At 41.1% G+C, this 25,968-nt stretch overlaps 1 protein-coding gene across 3 annotated transcripts in view; it reads right to left on the bottom strand.

Annotated features, from left to right (window-relative positions):
- Positions 1-19,857, bottom strand: part of LOC122562232 (endonuclease V-like) — an 81,272-nt gene extending 61,415 nt beyond the window's left edge. For 2 of the 3 annotated variants that reach the window (XM_043714959.1, XM_043714958.1), the window contains exons 1-4: positions 19,774-19,857; positions 17,215-17,251; positions 7,694-7,762; positions 6,860-6,988 (exon numbers count right to left, since the gene is read on the bottom strand). In XM_043714959.1, coding sequence (XP_043570894.1) covers positions 6,860-6,988; positions 7,694-7,762; positions 17,215-17,250 — 234 coding nt within the window. In that variant the 5' untranslated portion in view covers position 17,251; positions 19,774-19,857. Of the gene's footprint in view, positions 1-5,367; positions 5,751-6,859; positions 6,989-7,693; positions 7,763-17,214; positions 17,252-19,773 lie in introns of those variants that run through there. The other variant, XM_043714960.1, reaches the window with a different exon arrangement.
- Between the last annotated feature and the right edge of the window lie 6,111 nt (positions 19,858-25,968).

Below are 25,968 nucleotides of genomic sequence, written 5' to 3'. Positions count from 1 at the left end.
CCAACACCTGAATGAAAAAAAAAGTCCTCATCTCTCAAATAGCTTTTCCCTTTAGTCCCTAATTCCAGAGTCCCAAACTGGGGAATAAAAAAGTTCTCTTAGCATCAGCCCAGTTAATCCCCTCAAGAATTTTGTATGCTTCAATGAGATCACCTCTCTTTCATCTAGGTGTTATTTATTCAGGAAAAACTGAGGATTGAAGATGCTAGAGATCAGAGTCGAAAGTGTGGTGCTGGAAAAGCACAGCAAGCCAGGCAGCATCTCAGGAGCAGGAGAATCGATGTTCCAGGCATAAGCCCTTCATCAGGAATTAAGCTGGTGGGCCAAGAGACTGAGAGATAAATGGAAGGGGGCTGGGGGAAGGTAGCTGAGAGTGCGATAGGTGGATGAAGATGGGGAAGAAGATGATAGGTCAGAGAGGAGGGTGGAACGGATGGATGGGAAAGGGTCTGTGGGTTTGTAGTAGATGTCTGTGGTTAGTCGATTGCTGGAGATGGAGAGGTCCAGAAAGGGGAGAGTGGTGTCCGAGATGGTCCAGGTGAATGTGAGGTCAGGGTGAAAGGTGTTAGTGAAGTTGATCAATCTCCAGGTGAGAGCACGAGGTAGCGCTGATACAGTCATTGATGTAGTGGAGGAAAAGGTGAGGGATAGTGCCAGCGTTGCTGCAGAAGATGGGCTGTTCCATGTACCTGACAAAGAGATAGGCATAGCTGGGGCTCATGCGGGTGCCCATGGCTACCCCACTGGTTTGGAGGAAGTGGGAAGATTGTGAGGAGAAATTGTTAAAGGTGAGGACCAGTTCAGCCAGGCAGATGAGGGTATTGGTGGAAGGGTACTGGTTGGGACGGCATGAAAGGAAGAAACTGAAGGCTTAGAGACCTTTGTCGTGGCGGATGGGTATATACAGGGACTGGATGTCCATGGTGAAGATAAGGCATAGGGAGCCAGGGTAATAAAAGTCTTGGAGTTGGTGAAGGGTGTGGGTGGTGTCCTGAACATAAGTGTGGAGTTCCTGGACTAAGGGGGACAGGACGGTGTCAAGGTATACAGAGATGAGTTCAGTGGATCAGGAGCAGACTGAGACAATGGGTCGACCGTGGATGTGAGTTTTATGAATCTTTGGTAGGAGCGGGTTCGTGGACGATGAGGTTGGAGACTGCGATCCTTCTTCAAGGACTGCAATTTCCCCTCCCACGTGGTCGACGATGCCCTCCAGCGCATCTCCTCCATTTCATGCACCTCCGCCCTTGAGCCCCACCCCTCCCAAAGCAACAAGGACAGAACCGCCCTGTCCTTCCACCCCACCAACCTCTCCCACTTCTGCCACCTACAAACAGAATCCACCACCAGACATATATTTCTATCCCCACCCCTATCAGTGTTCCGGAGAAACCATTCCCTCCCCGACTCCTTGTCAGGTCCACGCCCCCCACCAGCCTGTACCACTCCCGGCACCTTCCCCTGCCACCGCAGGAAGTGCAAAACCTGCATCCACACCTCCTCCCTCACCTCTCTCCAAGGCCCCAAAGGATCCTTCCACATCCAACAGAAATTTACCTGTACCTCCACAAATGTCACCTGCTGTATCCGTTGCACCCAATGTGGTCTCCTCTACATCGGGGAGACAGGATGCCAACTTGAGGATTGCTACCGAGAACATCTTTGGGACACCTGCACCAACCAACCCCACCGCCCTGTGGCCGAACACTTCAACTTCTCCTCCTACTCCACCAAGGACATCCAGGTCCTGGGCCTCCTCCAGTGCCAAAACGATTACCACCTGACGCCTGGAGGAAGAACGCCTCATAGTCCGCCTTGGGACCCTGCAACCCCACGGGATTAACATGGATTTCACCAATTTCCTCATTTCCCCTCCCCCGACCTTATCCCAGTCCCAAGCCTTCAACTCGGCACCACCCTCCTGACCTGTCCATCAACTTTTCCATCTATCCGTTCCACCCTCCTCTCTGACCTATCATCTTCTCCCCGAGCTTCATCTACCCATTGCATTCTCAGCTACCTTCCCCCCCAGCCCCACCCCCTCCCATTTATCTCTCAGCCTCCCAGCCCACAAGCCTCATTCCTGATGAAGGGTATGTGCCCAAAACGTTGATTCTCCTGCTCCTTGGATGCTGCCTGGCCTGCTGTGTTATTTATTCAATCAACTTTAGGCATTATTTATTCAACTATTTTTCATACTACAATCTCATCATCCGAATCAATTTAGCGAACTTTCATTGAATGCTTTCTAAGGCAAGTATAATTCCTCAGGAGATGAAAACTGCACACAGTATTTCAGGAGTGGTGACAGGAGGGTGCGGAATAAGGCTTCTTATATGTGAACCCCCTTGTAGTAAAACTTAACGGAGCATTTCCTTCTCTAATTCGTTGGGTGTTAACTTTCTGCAACTTGTGTACAAAAATGTCAAGGTACCACGATTAAAACGTTTTCCACTACTTCTCTCTTAAAAAAAATCCATTCTTCTTTGTGGATAACTTAACATTTCTCTGCATTGTATTCCATCCACCTTATATATTCCCACTCACTCAACTTGTAGGTATCACTTGCAACCCTGTTATAGCCTCCCGACAGTTTACTTGCTGAGCTAACGTTTATAGAGTCGTACGACATGGAAACAGACCCTTTGGTCCAACCAGTTCATGCCGACCAAGTTTCCTGAACTGAACTAGTCCTACTAGCCTGCATTCTAAACCTTTCCAATTCATGTGCGTATTCAAATGTATTCTAAATGTTGTAACTGTCCCTGCATCTACCAATTTCTCTGGCAGTTCTTTCCATATCTGAACCACTCTCTGTGAAAAAAAGTGATCCTTGTGACCCTTTTAAATATTTCTCCTTCTATCTTAATTGTTCCCCTCATCTAAAACATTGATGTAGACTAGTTAGCTGAAATCCAAGTATTGATCATTGTGGTATCCTATAAATTTCAACCATCTGACCTGAAAATATCCTGTTAAACTCTGACCTGAAAATGACCTGTTAAATGAACAAGAATGTACGAATGAGGTACAGGAGTAGGCCATTCAGCCATTCAAAGCCTGCTCTTCCATGTCATAATATCATGGCTGCTCTGATTGTGGCCTCAGTTTCCGATATCCTTAGACTCCTCTGTCAATCAAGAACTATCTAACTCAGCCTTAAAAATATTCAAGGATTCAGCCTCCAACGAGCTCTGCAACAGAGAATTCTACAAATCAATGACCCTTTAAGGGAAAAAAAAAGCTCTTGCCATCTTATCCTAAATAGGCCTTTTGTTTTTAAACAACGCTCTCAAGATGTAAGGAGAAAAGTCCTCTCTGCATCCACCATATCAAGACCCCTCAAATTTTTACATGTTTCACTGAGATCACCTTTCACTCAAAGTGTCCAAAACTCCCTTTTCAAACAAGATAAGCCCCTCATCCCAGTAATGAGCCATGTCCATCTTTGCCAAACTGCTTCGAATACTATTGTAACCTATCTCAAGGAAAGAGACAAAAACTGCATGCAGTTGATGACATCTCACCAACAGAAGATACAGCTGTAGTAAAATTTTCATGCTCCTTTATTCCACTCTCCTGGCAATAAACACCAACAATTCTTTTGGCTTCTAAATTAATTGCTGCATCTGCAGACTAATTTTTGTGATTCCTGTACCTGATACCCAGATTCCTCTGCACCACAGAATTTTGCAAATCTTTCCCTACTTAAGAATACATTGCTTTTCTATCCTTCCTTTCAAAATGGAGAAATCTTCATGTTCCTACAATATACACTAGTAATACATTTTTTGGCCACTCACTCTATATCCTTTGCATACCCTTCATCACAAATAACATCCCTACCTGTCTTTGGATCACCAGCAAATTTCGTAACCAAACATTATTCTTTCAAATCATTTACGTAGATTAATTATTTAAAAGGTCCACTTTGTTTCTCTGGCACTTGGTTTCAGTTGTTTTCGAAGATGTCACTCTCTCCAGTTCCCTCACAACTCACCCATCCCCATTCCATGGCTCCTCATGCTCCATGGCTCCTCCATTGCCACTCACTCTGGATCCACCATAGATGGTCCTTAGGAACCATGTAGAGTTGAAACAAAATTAACTTCTCACACGAGTTCTCATTCATGCAGCATTGATACTGAAAAACGTTTATACCTGAACTCATTTTGAATCCCAAGTGTTCAAACTGTCATATGTTAAAAAAGTTCTATTCAGCAACCAAATCAAAACAGCTAATCATTTAATATTCCTTTTAAAGCGTCAATCAAAATGTGAAGTCAGCATACCCTCAAAGTTGGTGCTTAGTTTTTGAAACATAGTCAAACATTCATAATGACCTCAGCTGCAGTAACAGGAAACATCAACAAAGAATATAATGAAAGTGCAGGAATAGATAGTAACGTTTTGTTTTTCTAATCTACACTGTCAAATAAATTAGCTGAGCAGAGGCTTTCTTTTAAAACTGACAACTTAACGTATCTTTTCATGTTAGAATAAACAGGGACTTAAATAAAGATTTAGATCCTGATATTTAAAATGAACTTTTCTACACTTCAAAAGTGTTTTAAGCATCTGATTCCCATATTATGGGTTAAGGCAATAATTTCAATAGGCCCTCACACTTGGCCCCATTCCCCTGCCAGAGGGACAGAGTGGGGTTTCCACATCACAAATTTTCCATTCTCTGGAGTCTGTGCAAAAATCCAGTCCTTACTCTCTTTTCTGCTATGTCTCATTTCCCATTAACAAGTCTAGCAATACTTCCTCCTTTATGATATGTTAGATCAGAATGGAGTCTTGTACACACCAGTGTTCCCTCTAATCTTCTTTCTAGCTGTGTGTGCCTCCCAGACTCGGAGCAGCCACACTACTTAGAGGGAACTCCGGATACACATTGTAAAACCTCTGGACTATTCTCCCTTTTATTATGTCTGCCTCTACAGTGGTTGAAATCCTCGATTCCTGTAAAATTATCCACTTACTACCTTTCCAGTGTTTGTGGTACTTGCTTTTCAGTGAATCTCCTGTTGCAGTTTTGAAAGTACGATAGCTGTGGGTATTTTGATTTGAGTAAAAAAGATGGTAGGCTGAATAAAATGAATAGGTTTTGATAAAGTCTTTTGTTACAGCATTTCATATGACTTAAAATTGGTATCTATTTGCATTACCTTTATTAATTCACATAAAACAATGAAAATAATTTACACCTTCAAAATCTACTGTTTGGAAATTTTGCTTCTTAAATATTGTTCAATAGAGTTACAGATACGTACAAGTCTTAGAATTATGTCTCAAATCATAATATGTTCTGAATGAATAAGAAACATATGTATAATAAATAATCCATGCAAACAGTAAGAAATTTTAAAATATTAGTACATTGAGAAATGTTACGGTAGGGTGGAAAGTAGATTGCTAGTGAAATAAAATAACAAACACCAACATGTTATCACATCAGAGAATATCTAAGCATTGCAGTATGCAACGAACAAGACTGTCACTTTATTTATATGTTAATCAAATGTGAGAAACAGAAGTTAATTCTGAACAGTTGAATTGCGTACCTGGGTAGCTAACTTTAGCTCTTTCTCCAATATATATTGCATGTGTTATTCAATCATAATTGCGGCCCCCTCATAAATTGTTTATTTTTTTTTAGTTGGTACAGCAATATTGCCAATGGGAAATTGTGTGCTGTGTAGAAATTAAGAATTACTGTGTCACCACAGTCAGAGATGTTTGGCCTGAAGAAAAAGGGAGTTTCTGGGTTTGAGAGATGGTGAATGCAATTATTTTTGTTTTCTTACGACAGTTTTATATACAAAACCTCTCAAAGAGACACGAATGTAAAAATGTTTAAAGTATACAGTTGAAATTCATCACTATTATTAAGGAGTCATTAGCTAATTTAAAATAAATAGCTTACTGCATCTGATAAAATGATACAGAAAAGAATGGCAAACATACTCACTTAAGAATTTCTACACTAATGTACCATGCATAATTGCAGAGACAAGATTGTCTGACATTCTTTCATTAAACCATGAATTTGTAATGAAGTGTGGAGTAAGTTAACAAATTTAGTATGTTATTATGAATTTCAAATTTTGAAAGTCAATATTTTACTTCTAAGATGGAAACCATTCAACATTTAAAAATAAAAATCCATTATCTAAAACACAGTGTATAGATCTAAGAAGCAACACGTTGTTATAGAGAAAATGAAGTATTAATCATACTATGTTAAGTGGGAAAAGACTCATTTCTCCCCTCAGTAATATTGCAGTGCACTCGCTCAGGTCTACATAAGATTGACATGCCACAGTCAATCAAGAAGGCTCTTTGGTGGACTGTGTTTATTCAGTTAGTAATATTCTCATCTTAGGGGTAAAATGATCTGGCTTCAAACCTCAAATCAAGGTTTGAGCTCATAACACATTAAAATAAATGTGAAATAGAGTGACACTCTAGTGGAATAAGGGAGTGTTGTATTATCAAAGGTGACATTCTTTGAATGAAAAGACAAACCTGAGCCTGTTTTGTATGGTTCTTCCATTGTTCTGGCCAATATACCTCCCTTGACCAATACCATATAAATAAATGAATATATTGTTCACTTCTTTGCCATTTGAAAGGAGGTTCATGGTTTAGAATAAATGTCACAATGGCTAATGTAACAAATCACTGCACTTCATAAATAATTTATGACATAATATGCTTTGAAATGTTTCAACTCGACAATTAGATATATAGCTGCAATTTATTCTTTTTGCAAAATTTACTATCTCAATGATAATATAAAGTTACTGTTACGATTCAGAAGACAGTAATTTTTGTAAAAACAAATTCATACCTGCCTAATTGGTTCTGGTACTCTGTATTTGCAACATGAATGAGTCAGACGTAAGGCAGTGTCCAGACTAATCCTGTGACCCACGGACACATAAATGGGTTTAGTGCTTTTCTCACAGCTTTTGAGAGCCTAGCATAAGCAAAGATATACAATTAGAATAAATCCATTAACTAGATTAATGACTGAAGTGGCTAATCTGTACATTAGCATTTATAGCTTTGTGATCACTTTTATTGCAATTCTACTCGTGATTGATAATTCAGGAATATTGGAAAGGTGTTGTATTTTCTGTTGAGAAAGAATTGATGCTGCACCCTTCACAACCTGAGAATGAACCAAAGTATTCTATAGTTAAGCAAGTACTTTTGAAATTAAGTCATTGTTGCAACACAAAGGACTGCAGGTGCTCAAAATCTGAAACAAAAATTGAAATTACTGGAAAAGCTGTGCAGTTCTGGCAGCATCTGTGGTGAAAAAAACGAGATAGCATTTCGGTCAAGTCATACTTCTTCAGATACTGCCAGACCTGCTGAGGTTCTCCAGCTATTTCTGTTTTTGTTCAATATATGGTTCTGATAAAGTGTTGACATCTGAAATGTTAATTGTTTGTTCTCACTGTGGACGTTTTCTGGCCTGCTGAGCTTTTTTTTTTGTCTTTATATATGAATGCTTCTGTTCATCAAAATTCCCTTCCTATCAAGGAATTATCAAGATGATTGCTTGTAAGTTTTAATCTACCTGCAATATTTTGGTTCAATTTAACTGAAATAGAGTGCACAAAAAAGACTTTTAGAACCATTTACACTGTACATGTAGAACATACAACAGACCTACCATTCCTAAAACTTTCCCGGAACTTCCAATTAGTGAAAACGCATTTCCTTCTTTCTGAAGATCTTTAGCCTACAAAACAACAACATGTTAATAAAAGGGAAGTTTTATTAGAAGCATCTGAAATTTTATAATTGCATTACTGTTTCACTTAAGCAACAATGGATAAATTATTTTCCCATAACATTAATACGACTGGCTACACAACATCCAATTTATCTTTTGATAATTTTCCGGTCCTATAAAGAAACACAACACTGAGTTCTGAAAAAAAGATGCATTGGACTTGAAACATTAACTCTGTTTCTCTCTCCATAAATGCTGTTAGACCTGCTGAGTTTCTCCAGTATTTTCTGGCCAACATTTCTGCCTCGAGTTAGTTGCTGTGCTCCAGTGAGGTTGGGAGAACAGAATTTCGCCTCCTGGTTGGGGAGCCTGCAGCCTTCAGGCTCAATATTGAGTTCAATAATTTTAGAGCCTGAATACCTCCTTCAAAATTACCGACCCATCCCCAACTCTCAGGCCCTGTCAGAACATTGGCTGCTTTCAGCACAGTCTACCATTTTCACCAATTCATTGTAATCAACTTTTCTTCCCTGGTTTACTATCTACCAACCTTTCGTCTGCCTAATAATTTTTTCTCTCTGCGCACTCACTCCATCTATCAACTTAATCCTTCTGTCCCCACTCTCCATCAATGTATATACCATCTTTTCCTAGCTACTATAATTTCTGAAGGAAGGTCACTGGACTCAAAACATTTACTTTCCTTTCTTTCCACAGATGCTGCCAGACATGCTGAGTTCCTTCAGTAATTTCGGTTTTTTATTTAGCCTTTATTCATTTCTTCAAAATTTGACTGGATACTTTTTCAGAAACAACAGCTGTGCTACTTAATTGTTAAAAGTTCTATCATGTCATAAAAGTGCTGATTTTTCATTCACAGGATAGTCACTGCAGGCAAGGCCAACATTTATTGCCTCTCCTATTTGCCCTTGAGAAGGTGATGGTGAGTCAGCTCCTTCAACCACTTACTGGAAGATTCCTGTCAGTTGAACAGCTGCTAATTGATGAAACAACTGAAGATGGTTGAGACTAGGACACTACCTAGTGGACCTCCTGCAAGGATGTCCTGAGACTTGGATCATTAGCCTTCAATAACCACAACCATTATCCTTTGTACTAAGTGAGACTCTAGCCTTTTCCCCCCAGTTTCCAATGTCTTCAATCTTCCTTGTTGCCACACTGTTTGGAATACTGCAATGATGTCAAGGGAAGTCACTCTTATCTCAGCTCTGAAATTCAGCTCATTTATTCACATTTGGACAAAGGTTACAATGAGGCGTGGAGTTAAACAATCCTGTTACAACACAAAGTGAAATTCAATGAGCCAATTGCTGGTGAGTAAATATCAACTGATAGCATTGCCAACCATGCTTTCACTATTTTATTGACATTTCACACCTCAAATGGGGCAGAATTGGCTGCCTCAGATTTATCCTGTTTTTTGTTGATTGGACATAGCTGGGCAATTTTCCACACCACTGGGAGACACCAGTGTCATTGGATGGAACAGCTTGTATTGGGACCTGGCTAGCTTAGGAGCACAGATCTTCAATACCATACTGGGATATCCATAAAGTTTCTGCATCCAGTGTGCTCAACAGGTTCTTAATAAAGACCAAAATGAACTAGGTTGGCTGAAGACTACCATCTGATGTTGAAGAACTCAAGAGAATACATGGATGGATGATCCACAAGGTATTTCCAGCTGAAGATGGTTGCAGATAGAGTCATAGAGATCTACAGAAAAAGGCCCTCCAGCAAATTGAGTCTACATGGATCAAACATAATCACCTAACTCTTTTCATTCCATTTTTCAGCAATTGGCCCATAGCCCTGTATGCTCCTCTAAATAATTCTTAAATGCTATGAGGATTTCTGCCTCCAGCACTCTTATAGGCACTAAGTTCCAGATTCCCACCGTTCCCTGGATGTTTTTTTCCTCACGTCCCCTCTAAACATCCTACACGTGACATTAAATCTATGCCTCCAGTCACTGACCCCTCTACCAAAGTGAGACATTTCCTCCTACCCTGTTTATGGCCCTCATAATTTTATATAGTGCAATTATGTCCCCATTAGTCTCCTCTACTCCAAGAAAACAACCCCATCTAAACTCCCTTCATAATTAAAACTCTCCAGCCCACGTAATATCCTGGTAAAACTCCTCTGCATCCTCTCCATTTCAGTCACATCCCTCCTACAATGTGGATTCTAGAACTGTACACAATACGCTAGGTGTGGCTTAATCAATGTTTTAAATAGTTCCAGTATAACCTCCCTGCTCTTGATCTTTATGCCTTGGCTAATACAGATAGTTTCCAAATGCCTTCTTAACCACTCTGTCTATCTGACCTGCTACCTTAAGGAACTGGGGGAACATGTACAGGAAGCTACCTTTACTCCGTGTTGTTTCCCTGGGTCCTACTGTTCATCATGTGTTTCATCACTTTTTTTGCACTGATGTACTGTGAACTCACATCACCGAAGATGGGTATTATGAGTCTCCTGTTTTGGTTAGTTGTTTAATTGTCAACCATAGTCATGACTCAATGTGGCTAACCTGCAAAATTTTGATCTTATCGACTGGCTGTGCTCATTTAGCTCTGCCTGTCTTCTATTGCTTCCATTGCACAGCATCCATGTAGTCCTGTTGCTTCACCTTGTGTGTTTTTAGCATATTCTTCTACACTAACTGTTCCACCAGTGGATGATAATGTTAGAGTGAGCGATATGCCAGGCCATTAAGTTACAGGTTCTGGTACAATATAATTCTGCTAATGTCTCACAAAGTCTCACTAATACCTTCATGCCTTTCACAATCTGCGAAAAGGCCAGTCTGACAGACATGTCCTACAGAATTCAGCTTGTTCAACTGGTAGTGGTGTACCCAAGTCACTGTGAGCACCCACCCATAGTATGTTCAGTTACGCCCTTCAGTTTCTCTTCCAAGTGATGTTTAACATGTGAGGAGTACTGATTCATCAAAGTGAGCAGCGTGGTAATAATCAGCAAAAGGCTTTCTTGACCCTCTAGGACCCGATGCCATGGGTTCCAGAATCAATCTTGGTAAGTCCCACAGCCATTCACTCTGGACCCCGTATAGCACAGTACCACCACGTCTGATGGATATGGGACAGGACACAACCAGCGATGATGATGGAGAAGTCAGAGACATTACCTGTAAGCTTGATTATGTGTATGACTTTACCAAGCTGTTGCTTGGTTAATACTGAATAGCTTTCCCTAATGTGGCACAGAAGCTTTGATATTAGTGAGAAGGACTTTGAAGGGCTGACTGTAATGGGTGTGCCTTTGTTGTATGCAGTACCTAGGTCGATGATGGAGAGGGGGGGTGGGTCTATCCAGTTTTATTCGTATAATTCTTTGCTGTGGTTTTATACAACTCAGTGTCTTCTAAGCTATTTCAAAAGGCAGTTATGGGGATTACATACAGGCCAGATCGTATTTCCATCCCGAAAGGATGTTAGTAATTCAGATGGGCTTTTACAATGATCCAAAAGTTTCATGATCACCATTATTGCTTCTAAAGTGATACGACTGACACAAACAGTTTAATTCTAAATTCATTTAATTAATCACATTTAAATTTCCCACCTGTTCTGGTGGGATTTTAATTAACGTTTCTAGATAATTACGCCAAGTCCCTGGATTGCTAGTCTGCTAACAAAACTATATCGCTACCAGTTTGGATCTGGCTCTAAATAAGAGAAGAAAACTAATTAGGATTGGTGGGATTTGCAATGACAGGGCAAGAAGTTGCATCATGGCCATGGGGGAGGAAAGCAATACTCCTGTGGTATAATAACTAAAAAAGTTAAACAAGTAGTTAAGACAAATGTGGCCTGGTAAGGAAACAATGAAAGTACAAATTGTTTCTCCACAAGAAACAAATTGTTCTTTGGTGTCTGTCACAACTGGTCTTCAAATGCTTAGTTGATAAGATGAATGAGTGACCTGGTGAATCTAATTCAAAACTTCCTCTTACATTCCAATATAAGAAAAATTCCAGTGTTACCCTTGACAACTAACCTAACCTAATTAAGACCAGGAAAGCAGCATGTAAAGGGCCACAACAATAGAAGAGGTAATACTGAGTAAAACATAATATATGGGGAACTTAAAGAACTATGAAATTTATTTCTTTAATACTACACTTGCTCTTTAGTATTTGTCATCAGATGGCAATCCACAAAATGTAAGCTATCAAGTGCACAAACAATATGCCCCTGCTCCTTCCTGATATAGTGTGCTGGAAATTGGTTCAATTGTCACCTTCAAAAGCAAGTTGGATAAGTGCTTGAGAAACAAAAATGTGGGCGTATGAGGAAAGAGTAGGGAAATGGGACTACCGAACTTAAGTGCTACTGAAAAACATTGACAAAAATCAATGGGTTGAATGGATTCATTCTATTCTATGGTTCTAAGATGTGACAAGTACTTTAAATTATCAGACAAGACAGTGAGAAGAAAGGGAAAGTGAAAATGCACAAAAGTGCATTGTTATGCCTTAAAGTTTGTTCACCATGGCAACATAAAAAGAATAATCTTTTTATTCACCGGACTTAAAGATTATTAAAGTTGAAGTGGCTTCATCTAAGTGATACATTGGATTCTGGATGAGATGGCGACTGAAATTTTAAGAATTCTTTTTGCTGTAACCTACTTTCCCCTTCCATTTTCCTTGCTGCAAAAATGATCCTAAAGTAAGGACTTACTGTTTGACAGTAAATTTATGAACAAAAGTGATTTTGTAATCAACAGCTCAGAGGTATTGTTACTCCTCAGCAATGACTAAATTAAACATTCCTGCCAACGGGCTTGTAAGGAAACTCATTACTGGACGTAACACAGAAAATAAAACACAAGGTCTTATTACAAGGTCGCTTGAGGACGAAAATTGGCAGGTACTTTGTAAATCTTGATCATTTAAAGCATATATACTTCCTCTTTCATCTATACATCCTTTTTATTTAGTTAAAGGTGTTGTAGAAAAGGTTTATTCAGAGCTACTTATTACTACCTCCTTCTTAATCAGCCTCAGCATCAGATTATTTCATTTTATAAAGGTCCTATCCAACAGCAAAACAGTTGATGGAAACTGGCATAACAACACAGCATGGAGGCTGTTATGGCCTGGGAGAAGAGGAAAGTAACCAATGTAATATGGTATCCTTTTTCCAAAGAAAGTTAACCCAGGCGACAATGGGTCAATTAATTTAACATCTGTGGCAGAAAGAAAACTTGAATCATTAACTAAAGATGCAATTGCTAAAAACTTAACCAAAGAGAAAATAATTTAAAGTAGTCAACATGAATTTCAGAAAGGATAGTTGAGCTTGAGGAAGCCAAGCAAGAGCTCTGCGAGATGGTGGCAGATGTTATGGATGGTGAAATACAGTAATGCAATATTTAGTGGATGCTTAGAAAGCCTTTGACAAATTAATGTATAGGAAACAATTGGTCTCAATTAGGAGTTAAAGTATTAAGGGACCAAACTGGTTAGGGGAAGAAACAAATGTCAAAATCAGTTTCTCAAAGGTTGGGAGTGGGTACTCGTGCTCAGCAGGGTTCGTTGTGGGGTGATTTCTAGCAATTGTGTTCTTCAATGATTTGGGCCTATGACGAGAGGAAATGGTGTCCAATTTGTAGATGATAATAAAATTGAAGGTATAACAGGTCGTCCAAAGGTAGAGGATAACATTAGATACTTGAATGGACAAACATTTTAGCAAACATGACATGGTTCTCAAATTGAAACTTTATTGCTGGAACAGCACAGCAGGTCAGGCAGCATCTAGGGAACAGGAGATTCGACGTTTCGGGCACATGCCCTTCTTCAGGTTCTCAAATTAACGAGTGAAACAGAAACCATGTCATTATTTAAGAATAGATTAAGTAAAGGAAATAATAGCATATGGTTACAGGCTGGGCAAATCAGATTCAGAGGTCTGCCTATATGCAGGATAAGCACCAAACTTGACTACTTGAGCTAAATGGCCTATTTCTAAGTATCACAGGTTATTAATATTCTAAACTTGTGTTTAACTAATTGTGATTCACACAACCAAAAAAAAAATTATAAGCTCAATGCTTTAAATAAATAATGAATGTGTCTTATATGTTATGTAATGTATTTCCTTCTGAAGAAAACTGTGTAGTGTGGTGGATGCAGGTGGTCAATCTGTAACCGTAGATAGGCACGAGTCAGGCCTCTAACATTGACAACAGTTCATAAGTTACTCTGCATATAAAACTATTATATTAAATTTTAGTAGAAGTTAAGAGAGATGACAAAGTACTCAACATGACAGCTTAAATTTAAATCTATTTTTCAAGTTTATCTGTTGGAAACATCTTTGCTCCTCACTCTAACTCATCACACTTTGTTAAGATTACACCTCTATGATGCATATCAATGTAATGCTGTACCCTTAGGAGATTTTACACACTTACTCACTAATTTACATTTGTAAGATCTCATCGAACGTATAAATAAGGAACAAGAGCAGGCCATTCGGCCCTTTGAGCCAGCTCCGTCATTCAATATGATCATGGTTGATCTGAGTTTTAGTTGCACATTCCTAAATATCTCCCATACTCTTAGATCTCCTTGGTGGTCAAGAATCTGTCTACTGCTGCCTTAAAAATTGAAATTTACAGTGCATTTACAGTCATTTGGAGGATGGGAATTGCAAGGACCTTGCCAACAGCATTTTGGAACATTAACTGCACTTAATATATCCATTGAATTTCTCATGGCAGCAGAATCTTTAAAAAGAATTCCATGAAGTTTAATAAACTGGAACACCTCTTAAGACCCCAAGTCTAAAGATGAGATTTTAACTCAATCAAAATCCATTCACCTGCACAGACTTAAAATTAGGTTCTCTGCTCATTTACTTTATCAAACACAGATGTTCACATTCTCTCCCCAATTCTTTAATATTTCCAATGCATGATGTGCTGACTTATCCTTAGTTTCCAGCTATGTCCATTCACATTGAATTACTGAGTTCTGTTTGCCACTTACCAATATTTTGTGTATCTGCTGGTTTAAAATGTATCAGTTAAAACTTCCCTAATTGCTAACTCTCAAAAAAGGATCAATACTAGTTGTAAGAATATTTAATTTCAGTTAGACTAATAATTACTGGATGTAGGTTTGCTTGCTGAGCTGGAAGGTTTATTTTCAGACGTTTCATCTCCATACTAGGTAACATCTTCAATGAGCCTCCGGATGAAGCACTGGTGGTGTAGCCCACTTTCTATTTATATGTTGGAGTTTCCTTGGGTTGATAGAGTTTCAGTTGGAATGCCATGCTTCTAGAAATTCTCGTGCATGTCTCTGTTTGGCCTGTCCTAGGATGTATGTGTTGTCCCAGTCGAAGTGGAGTCCTTCCTCATCCGTATGTAAGGGTACTCGTGAGAGTGGGTCATGTCCTTTTGTGGCTAGTTGATACTTATGTATCCTGGTGGCTAGTTTTCTGCCTGACATACAGATACGGAAGGACACCATTTCAACTGGGACAACACATCCATCCTAGGACAAGCCAAACAGAGACACGCACAAGAATTTCGAGAAGCATGGCATTCCAACTGGAACTCTATCAACAAACACAATGACCACACCCCCTGAGAAAAAGTACAGGAAATGACATAACCGCAGGAAATGGCATCACTAACCTAAGGAAACCCAAACATACAAATAGAACCAGTGCTTCATCCGGAGGCTCACTGAAGATGTTACCTAGTATGGTGACAAAACATCTGAAAACAAACCTTCCAGCTCAGTGAGCAAACCTACTTCAGAACCTCAAACTGAGCTACAAATCTTCTCAAAACTCACCAACAATTATTTCATAAGACCATAAAAAATAGGATCAAGAATAGGCTGCCTGGCTCCTCAAGTCTGCTCTACCATTCCTAACATGCAACTTTCCTTGTAACCGTTGATTCTCCTATTGTTCAAGAAACTGTCTATCTTATACCACAAATGTTAAAAATCACACACTACCAGGTTACAGTCCAAGAGGTTTATTTGGGAGCACTAGCTTTCGGGCAGCTGCTCCTTCATCAGGTGGCTGTGGATCAGGATCATAAGACACAGAATTTATAGCGAAAGATGTGTGTGTCATGTAACTGAAATGATATATTGAACAAGCCTAGACTGCTGTTAAGTCTTTCATCTTTTTGAATGGGTTGCAGGTTTTGGTTCATTAATATGTATTTAGATTTAGATTAGATTACAGTGTGGAAACAGGCCCTTCGGCCCAACAAGTCCACACAGTCCCACCGAAGCGAAACCCACCCATACCCCTACATTTACCCCTTACCTAACACTACAGGCAATTTAGTATGGCCAATTCACCTGACCCTGCACATCTTTGGATGGTGGGAGGAAACCGGAGCACCCGGAGGAAACCCACGCAGACACGGGGAGAATGTGCAAACTCCACACAGTTAGTCGCCTGAGGCGGGAATTGAACCCGGGTCTCTGGCGCTGTGAGGCAGCAGTGCTAACCACTGTGCCACCGTGCCGCCCACAACTTCTTTTAAGTAACATTATCCCGCAATGCCAAACTTCACCTTGGTGTCATTGGGAATCTAATCTCAGATTTCAACACATTTTTCACCCTTTTCCACCTTACAGTGATACAAAGTAATTTTTCACATCATTGCACCTATCCGCTAATTTCAGAGAGCAGGTGTAGTGCTTCTGAAATGGTCCTATTTTAACACTTTGTCCATAATGCACAATAGGTGGTCTCTGTATTGTTCCTTGAAAGACTGGCAGCAGTTTTCCCCTGTGTTGTCATAAGAAACCATGTGGTATAAATGAAGTTGAAAGCACAAAAGGAAAATACACTGGATGCTGAAAACCTGAAATAAACGTAGAAAATACTAGAAATACACAGCAAGTCAGGTAGCATCCAGGACCGAGAAAATGTTAACATTTCAGGTTGATGACCTTTCACCAGAATCTTCAGTGAGATCCACTGTGTTCCAGGAAAAAAAAAGTTCTTACATCTAACTTGACATAAACATAAGCTTTTGTAGCGTTTCAAAGCTGAATTCTACCAATCAGTTCAAATTTTGATGTTATCAAATTACTGCCTAAACAGTTGAAGATAAAACTTCTACATTAGTCATATTGCTTAAAGTTCGTTCATGTGATCATACAGTCATACAGCACGGAAATAGACCCTTCAGTCGAACCAGTCCATGCCAAACATAATCCCAAACTAAACTAATCCCATCTGCCTGCTCCTGGCCCATATTCTTCCAAACCTTTCCGATTCATGTATTTGTCCAAATGTCTTTTAAACATTGTAACTGTACCCACATCCACTGCTTGCTCAAGAGGTTTATTCTACATGCAAACCACCCTCAGTGTAATAGATTTGCCTCATGTCTTTTTTAGATTTCTCTCCTCTCACCTTAAAAATGTGCCTTCTAGTCTTGAAATCCCCCATCCTAGGGAAAAGACAATTAATTCAAATCCAACTGTTAGACAATAGCATTTTGCTAAAGCAATGAACTATAGATTATGACCACATTCCAGTTGCAGTACTGAAGACCTGAACTCCAGAACTAGGATCATCCTTAGGCAATAACACACATCTTCTGAACCCAACAGAATGGAAATTTGTCTAGGAACATCCTGTCCATAAAACACAGGATAAATCCAATCACTATTTTTCTATTCTCAATCATCAGTCAAGTGGTGGAAACTGTTGTCAACTATGCAATCAAATGATACTTGATTCATGATTACTTGATCACCAATGCTCATTTTTGGTTTAATCATTGCGACCTAGTTCCAGATATCATTTCAGCTTTAGGAACTGAATTCTACAAGTGAGGCAAGAGTAGTTGTCCTTGACATGAGGCAGCAATTGATCAACTGTGGCATAAAGCCGATCAAAAGGAAAACACTTTCCATCAGTTGGAGTTGCTCCTAGGGATTCAGGGACAACTTGTCAACTGGATACAAAATTGGCTTGATGGTAAGATTCAAGGAGATGGTAGTAGAGGGTTGTTTTTCATGCTGGAGGTCTGTGACCAGTGGTGTTCTGCAAGGATCGGTGCTGGATTCACTGTTGTTCATCATTTTTATAAATGATTTGGATAAGAATTTAGGAGGAATGATCAGTAACTTTGTGGATAACACCAAGATTGATGGTATAGTCGACAGTGAAGAAGGTTATCTAAGATTACAAAGAGATATTGATCAATTGGGCCAATGGGCTGAGGAGTGGCAAATGGAGTTTAATTTGGATAAATGTGAGGTATTTCATTTTGGTAAAACAAACAAGGCAGGATTTATACAGTCAATGTAGGGCCTTGGAAAGAGTTGTCGAACAGAGACCCAAGGGTTCAGGTAAATAGTTCCTTGAACATTGCATCATAGTTAGACAGGGTGGTTAAGGAGGTGTTAGCATGCTTGCCTTCATTGCTCAGACCTTAGAGAGGAGTTGAGATGTCATGTTGAGGTTGTACAGGATGTTGGTGAAACTACTTTTCTGTCACCCTGTTATAGGAAGAGATTCAGAAAAGATTTACAAGGATGTTGTAGGGACTTGAGGGTCCAAGTTAGAGAGAGAGAGGCTGGATAGCCTGGTACTTTTTTCACTGGAGCATAGGACGTTGAGGAATGACCTGACAGAGGTTTACAAAATCATGAGGGCATAAAAATTGTCACTGAAATTTGAGGGTGCATATATGAGGATCAGTGGTCGGCACAACATCGTGGGCTGAAGGGCCTGTTCTGTGCTGTATTGTTCTATGTTCTAGATACGCGAGTAGCAAAGGCCTTTTCCCTATGGTGGGGGCATTCAAAACCAGGGGGCATACTCTTAAGGTGACAGGAGGAAAAATTTTAAAGAGACCTGAGAGGCAACCTTTTCACAGACAGAAGGTGGGCCCTGTGTGGAATAAACTGCCAGAGCAAGTGGTAGATGCAGGTACAATAATTCAAAGACATCTGGGCAGGTACATGAATAGGAAAGGTTTAGAGGGATATGGGCCAAGTGCAGGCAAGTAGGACTAGATTAACTTGGGAAACTTGATCAGTATGGACGAGTTGAACCGAAGGGTCTGTTTCTGTGCTCTATGACTCTGAGTCTAGTACTCAGGTTCAGCAGGTAAAGGGTCATTGTGTAAATTTACTTCAACATTCAAAATAGATCTGAGACAGCAGTGAATTGGTAGCTAATTTAACTTTGGGATTCAATGACCTAAATTGGAAAAATTAAAATATAATTACTTATGGATTCTATTTGGGGGTCAGTTAGCTGCACTTCTGGTTTGTGATACCAACAGCATGAGCTCAATTCCTGCACTAGCTGATGGTACCAGGGCAGACTCTCCTTTTCAAACTCTCTTTTCACCTGAGGCATGGTGATCTTCAAGTTAAACTGTCATCTCTCTCTAATGAAAGAGCACCCCAATGATCCTCTGGGATTAAGGCGACTATACCTTTATCAGTACTAACTGAAAACATACTTATAGACCAATGCAAAAACAGAGCAAGCTTTATTTTTGTACATCAACCAATGCTGAATTTCAAAACAAAATGGTACTTGGCAATGGGAGCACCCTGTAGCTGAGTAATGTGGATCACATCTGTGGGGATCTATGAAATATTTCTAGAGTTTGCAGACACAGGCATAGTGTAAAGAATGCTCACAGATTTCATCATTCAATATGCTCTCAAAATAAACTGCAAAACTGCAATGTGATCATCTTATGAATGTTTGTGCTAAAGTCCTCTCTTCAATATTTGGATTTATTGCACTTTATGGGTACTAATGCTGTCATCTTTACTGAAGAACTATTTTCTTCTGCATTGCTTTTGTAACTATAAATGATGCCACAGTCAGATTGAATTCAAATTGAAACTCCTGTATGGATGGTTTCAGGTATATAACTTCAGTGATATGTGATATTTCAATGCAGCTAAACTCCTAGGTGCATGCTGAATAGTTCTTTCATACCTTTTCCTTTAGTGAATCTTTCTCTTCCAGACCACTCACATGCAAAAGGTTCTTGGCAACCCCTACACAGGGCAAATCTGTAAGGACACCTAAGTGACAGGCCACACCGAATTCTGTTAACCAAAAATGAGAGAGAGATAAGAAATTCTCATATAATTTATGTAGAATACTGTCTGTGTGTAACTACCCTTTGCTATTTGTATGTTACTTTTCGAATGTACCAAGGCACTGATTACATACATATAACGCAGTAGGGGAAGGTAATTCAATCTGTGCTTGCTTTTTTAAAAGACTGATACAATCCATCCTTTTCCTCACCTTTCCCCATCCCTGCAATATTTTCCTCCTTCAAATATTCACTTTTGTATGTTATTATTGAATCTGCTTCCACCACTGTTTCAGGCATAACAGAACATAACAATTCACTGCGTAATGCAATTCTCCTTATCTTTTGCCAATTAACTTAAATTTTTGTCGCTTGGTTAATGATCCTCAGCTACTAGAAACAATTTCATCTTTTTCATTCCATCAAAACATCTCAAGGTTTTGAACATCTCCATTAAATCTTCTCTCAACCTTCTCTGCTTCACAATCCACTAACTTATCCATAACAGAAGCTGCAAACCAGGTATCACTTTGGTAAATCTCTTCAGCACTCTCTCCAAGACTGAGCCATTCTACCTTCAGTGTAGTGTCGATAAAGGCACCTAATATTCCAGATAAGGCCTAACCACTGTTTTATAATAATTTTGCATAATTTCCTTCTTTCTGATATCTTTAGCTCTCATTATAAAGCCAAAGAGACAAACCTTTTTAAGCACACTTTTTCCAACCTATCTAGCCACCTTCAAAATTTAACTATGTCCAGGTATTTCCATTCTTAAGCTCCTTTTAAAATTGTTTGTATTGCTTCTTCTTAGCCTTTCTATCAAAATGCATCATTTCACACTTTCTTGGATTAAACTGGATCATCAAGTTGCCAATGTGTTAAAAACCAGCCTGGCCAAGTCATTTCACAGTCAGGTGGTTCTCATGGGGTTTGCAGTAACAGTAAACGGAAGATGAGTCAATTTGGGTTTATGTGCAAAAATGAACTCACTGTGGACATAAACCTATGACAGGAGACTGAGTCACTGTAAACGTCTGCTCACAACTAACCTACTATTCTTATAAGAAATAGAGAAATTCTCGCTTTTACGATTACAAATTGGCACAGAGAAAAAATCCAAGGTGCTGCTTTTTTGTCAAAAAAACTCTTTCATTCGACATAATGCAAACAAAAAAATCCATCTAAAAATTATCTTTGACCTTTTAAAAAATAAATTAATTTTATCAGTTCTGTGGAGTTCCACCAACCAACTTTGTGGCTTCCCAAGAACAGGTAGCTTTGAATTTGCTGTAGATCAAACTAAAATTATAGTTGCAGAGGGAATGGCACCAGTCAACCTAACAGTAATGTGGATATACAGAGCCCATTGTTTAAAAAGATTGAAGGTTAGAAAACAAACTATTGTAGAAGCAATGTACTTTCAACAGTCTTGCCCTCTTATTCAAACAAAGACTGTACCTGTAGAAAAAGTGTTCCCTTCACTTTTTATAAATTTTACAAAGATTTCAATTTTGAAATTATTTGCCTCTTCCTTTAAGTCTTTCGTTCACACAGCATTCTCTGACGACAACAGAAGGCTGGTAACTATATCCTACAACTCTGCCAATATCTTACTGAGGCACAAGGAGATGAGAATGAGCCATGATTTCTTCTTTAAATAGGAAAAAATTCAGCTATTGTCCTGCACACTTTCTTAATGCACAAAGAAATTATTGTGTGAGGAATTATGAAGAAATGCTGTGTACACTATTTTTTGGCATTTGTGAAAAATACATTGAAGAACCCCCAAGGTATTTTGGAAAATCCACACAAAATATAAGCAAAAGAAAACACTAATTGCCAAAATTTCATTGTACAATAATACATCTCAGACTCAAACATTTACAGCAGATGGAGGCCTTTCTTCCCATCGTGTCCTGATCAGTCAACAAAGATGGCGAGGCTCCGAAGCTTCATTCTTCACTGGCACATCAGAAAAAGGAAAGAAAACTCAGGAAAATGTGTTTGACCCTTAACTTCACCCTGAAACTTCTAGCAAGCCATTCAAATATAATCATGGCTGATCATTCAACTCTGCACCTTGTTCCCAAGTTTTTTCCATATCCCTTAATCCCTTCAGTCCCCTAAGAACTATATCCTGTCCCTCCATTATGACAGTTGCATTAGAAGGCAAGGAAACTTCCTATTGATTACCATTGACCATTCCCATCTTCATGGATCAATCAGTATTGGTCCATAATGAACACCAACTGGAGACAGACCTGTGATCTTTTCAACTTGAAAAAGATCCATTAATCCCATCTGCCTGTTTTCAGTGTTAACTAATCGTCAATCTATGCTAATACTTATATCCAATGTCATGAACTATGAATGGCACTCTGTACCATCTTATTTTAGTCAGTTCACTTATCCTCCCTGCAGTCTGTGCTCCAGTCCATACCATAAGCAAGAACCACATACTTATTACACACAGGTAATGGTTGAGACTCCTCCAAAACTAAATTCCAATGGTATTGTCTGCCTCACTTGCAGGCATACCCTCCTGTCCTTGACAGCAGACAAAATTTGATGTAATTAATTTAAGAGGTCAGACGGTCTCATGAAATATGCGGTCCAGTCAACATGCTGCAGTGTTCGCAACTTCGAAATCTCAGAATCCTTACAAGTGCAGATAAAGGCCATTCAGCCTACTGAGTCTGCAGTGACCCTCTGAAGAGCATCCCTCACCCTATCCCTGTATCCCTGCATTAACCTTAACTAATCTATCTAGCCTGCACAATCCTGGGCACTATAGGGCCATTTAGCATGGCCAATTCATTTAACCTGCACATCTGTAGACTCCGGGAGGAAACTGGAGCACCCAGAGGAAACCCACACAGACAAGAATGCGCAAACACCACAAAAGTCACCTCAGGCTTGAATCGAACCTGGGTACCTGGGAGGTGTGAAGCAGCAGTGCTAATCACTGTTATCCTGACTTGAAATGCAGCTCATCAATTTTGAGCCACAGTTCCTTCTGAGGCCAATACTCAATGCAATCCATGGGGACCACGTCTGCAGCATCATTCACCAGCTCCCACATACACTTGCACCTGTGGAGCTAACTCTATTATTTATAATTAATACAAATGCATGTTAATAGTTTAAATATGTACATATCTAGATTCTTCAGCTGTAATATCATCTGATTTAAACCACTTGACCAATGAACAGAGACATGAACCAATCATCTACTTGCTTTCCTGTGATGTCATATTTTCTGTTTGACACAAAAATTGAAGATGCTCTCTACCACAGCTTAATTTCCCACCACAGCTACCCTTCTACTATAGGTCTTTTCCAACAGATTTTTTTTCAACAACATACTTGATTCATGGAAATCTTATGGTATCTGTACAGTTTGTGATGCCATTCATACGTACACGTTGCATGCCTTTACATACAGAGATCAGACTGACTCATTTGCATTTACAAGTCTGTATGTTAACCATCCAGCCTCTTGGCGTTCAGCTGAGGGGTCAGCTGAGCCCAATTACTGAGTGGGCACCGGGTTCTTCTTTGGCAGGCAGACCTTACAGTGTGGTCTTTACCCACCGCGCTTTGGTGGCAGATGCCCCAAGATTCAGCGCGTCCCTCAGCATGTAGTCCTGGACCTTGAAAGGTTCCATCCGCAACACTCAGTCAGGGTCAACTCCTTCAACTGGAAGACCAACACGTTTCGGACAGACCAAAGAACGTCTTTCACGTCTTTTCTAACAGATGTCTCAGTCAAACTGACCTGCTGCACACTCCTCCCAGTCTGCTCCACAGTGATACTGATCTGTTGCACACTCCTCCCAGTCTGTTACACAGTGATACTGACCTGCAGCACACTCCTCCTGATCTGTTTTAAAGCGATGCTGACCTCCCGCACACTCTTCCCGGTCTGTAACACAGTGATGCTGACCTCCCGTACACTCCTCCTGGTATGTTACACAGCGATGCTGACCTCCCGTACACTCCTCCCGGTCTGTTACACAGCGATGCTGACCTCCCGCACATTCCTCCCGGTCTGTTACACACCGAAGCTAACCTCTCGCACACTCCGCCCAGTCTGGTACACAGCGATACTGACCTCCCGTACCACTCCTCCCAGTCTGCTACACAGCGATGCTGACCTGCTGCACTCTCCTACCGGTCTGTTACACAGCGACACTGACCTCCCGCACCCGCCTCCCGGTCTGTTACACAGCGATACTGACCTCCCGTACACTCCTCACATTCTGTTACACAGCGATACTGATCTCCCGCACACTCTTCCCGGTCAGTTACACAGTGATACTGACCTCCCGTACACTTCTCCCGGTATGTTACACAGCGATGCTGACCTCCCGTAAACTCCTCCCGGTCTGTTACACAGCGATGCTGAACTCCCGTACACTACTCCCCGTCTGTTACACAGGGATACTGACCTTCCGCACATTCCTCCCGGTCTGTTACACAGCCAAACTTGACCTCCCGCACATTCCTCCCAGTCTGTTACACAGCGAAGCTATCCTCCCGCACACTCCTCCCGGTCTGCTACACAGCGATACTGACCATCCGCACACTCCGCCCAGTCTGTTACACAGCGATGCTGACCTCCCGTACACTCCTCCCGGTCCGTTACACAGCGATACCGACTTCCCGCCCACTCCTCCCGGTCTGTTACACAGCGAGGCTGACCTCCCGCACATTCCTCCCAGTCTGTTACACAGCGATGCTGACCTCCCGCACACTTCTCCTGGTCTGTTACACAGCGACACTGACCACCCGTGCACTCCTCCGGGTCTGTTACACAGCGATACTGACCTCCTGTACACTCCTCCCGGTCTTTTGCACAGCGATACTGACCTGCTGCACACACATCCCAGTCTGTTACAGTGATACTGACTCATTGCACACTCCTCCCAGTGTGTTCCACAGTAACACTGCCCTCCTGTACACTCCTACCAGTCTGTTACCCAGCGATATTGACCTCCCGTACACTCCTACCAGTCTGTTACACAGCGATACTGACCATCCGCATACTCTACCCAGTCTGTTACACAGCGATGCTGACCTCCCGCACACTCCTCCTGGTCTGTTACACAGCGATACTGACCATCCGCACACTCCGCCCAGTCTGTTACACAGCGATGCTGACCTCCCATACACTCCTCCCGGTCTGTTACACAGCGATACCGACCTCCCGCCCACTCCTCCCGGTCTGTTGCACAGCGATACTGACCTCCCGCACACTCCTCCCAGTCTGTTACACAGCGATACCGACTTCCCGCCCACTCCTCCCGGTCTGTTACACAGCGATACTGACCTCCCGCACACGCCTCCCGGTCTGTTACACAGCGATGCTGACCTCCCGTACGCTACTCCCGGTAAGTTACAGAGAGATGGTGTCCTCCCGTACACTCCTCCCAGTCTGTTACACAGCGATGCTGACCTCCCGTACACTCCGCCCGGTCTGTTACACAGCGATGCTGACCTCCCGTACACTCCTCCCGGTATGTTACACAGGGATGCTGACCTCCCGTAAACTCCTCCCGGTCTGTTACACAGCGATGCTGAACTCCCATACACTCCTCCCAGTCTGTTTCACAGCGATGCTGACCTTCTGTACACTCCTCCCGGTATATTACACAGCGATGCTGACCTCCCGTATGCTCCTCCCGGTAAGTTACAGAGCGATGGTGTCCTTCCGTACTCTCCTCCCGGTCTGTTACACAGCGATGCTGATCTCCCGCACATTCCTCCCGGTCTGTTACACAGCGATGCTGACCTCCCGTACACTCCTCCCGGTCTGTTACACAGCGATGCTGACCTCCCGCACACTCGTCCCGGTCTGTTAAACAGCGATGGTGACCTCGCATACATGCCGGCCGGTCTGTTACCCAGCGATGCAGACCTTCTGTACACTCCTCCCTGTCTGTTACACAGGGATATTGACCTCCCGCACATTCCTCCCAGTCTGTTACACAGCGAAGCTGTCCTCCTGCACACTCCTCCCACTCTGTTACACAGCGATGCTGACCTCCAATACACTCCTCCCGGTCTGTTACACAGCGATACTG

The sequence above is a fragment of the Chiloscyllium plagiosum genome, chromosome 24, assembly GCF_004010195.1.
Source record: "Chiloscyllium plagiosum isolate BGI_BamShark_2017 chromosome 24, ASM401019v2, whole genome shotgun sequence".
Taxonomy (NCBI): domain Eukaryota; kingdom Metazoa; phylum Chordata; class Chondrichthyes; order Orectolobiformes; family Hemiscylliidae; genus Chiloscyllium; species Chiloscyllium plagiosum.
Note: the sequence above shows the minus strand (reverse complement) of the source record. Positions and strands in the feature narration are given on the sequence as shown.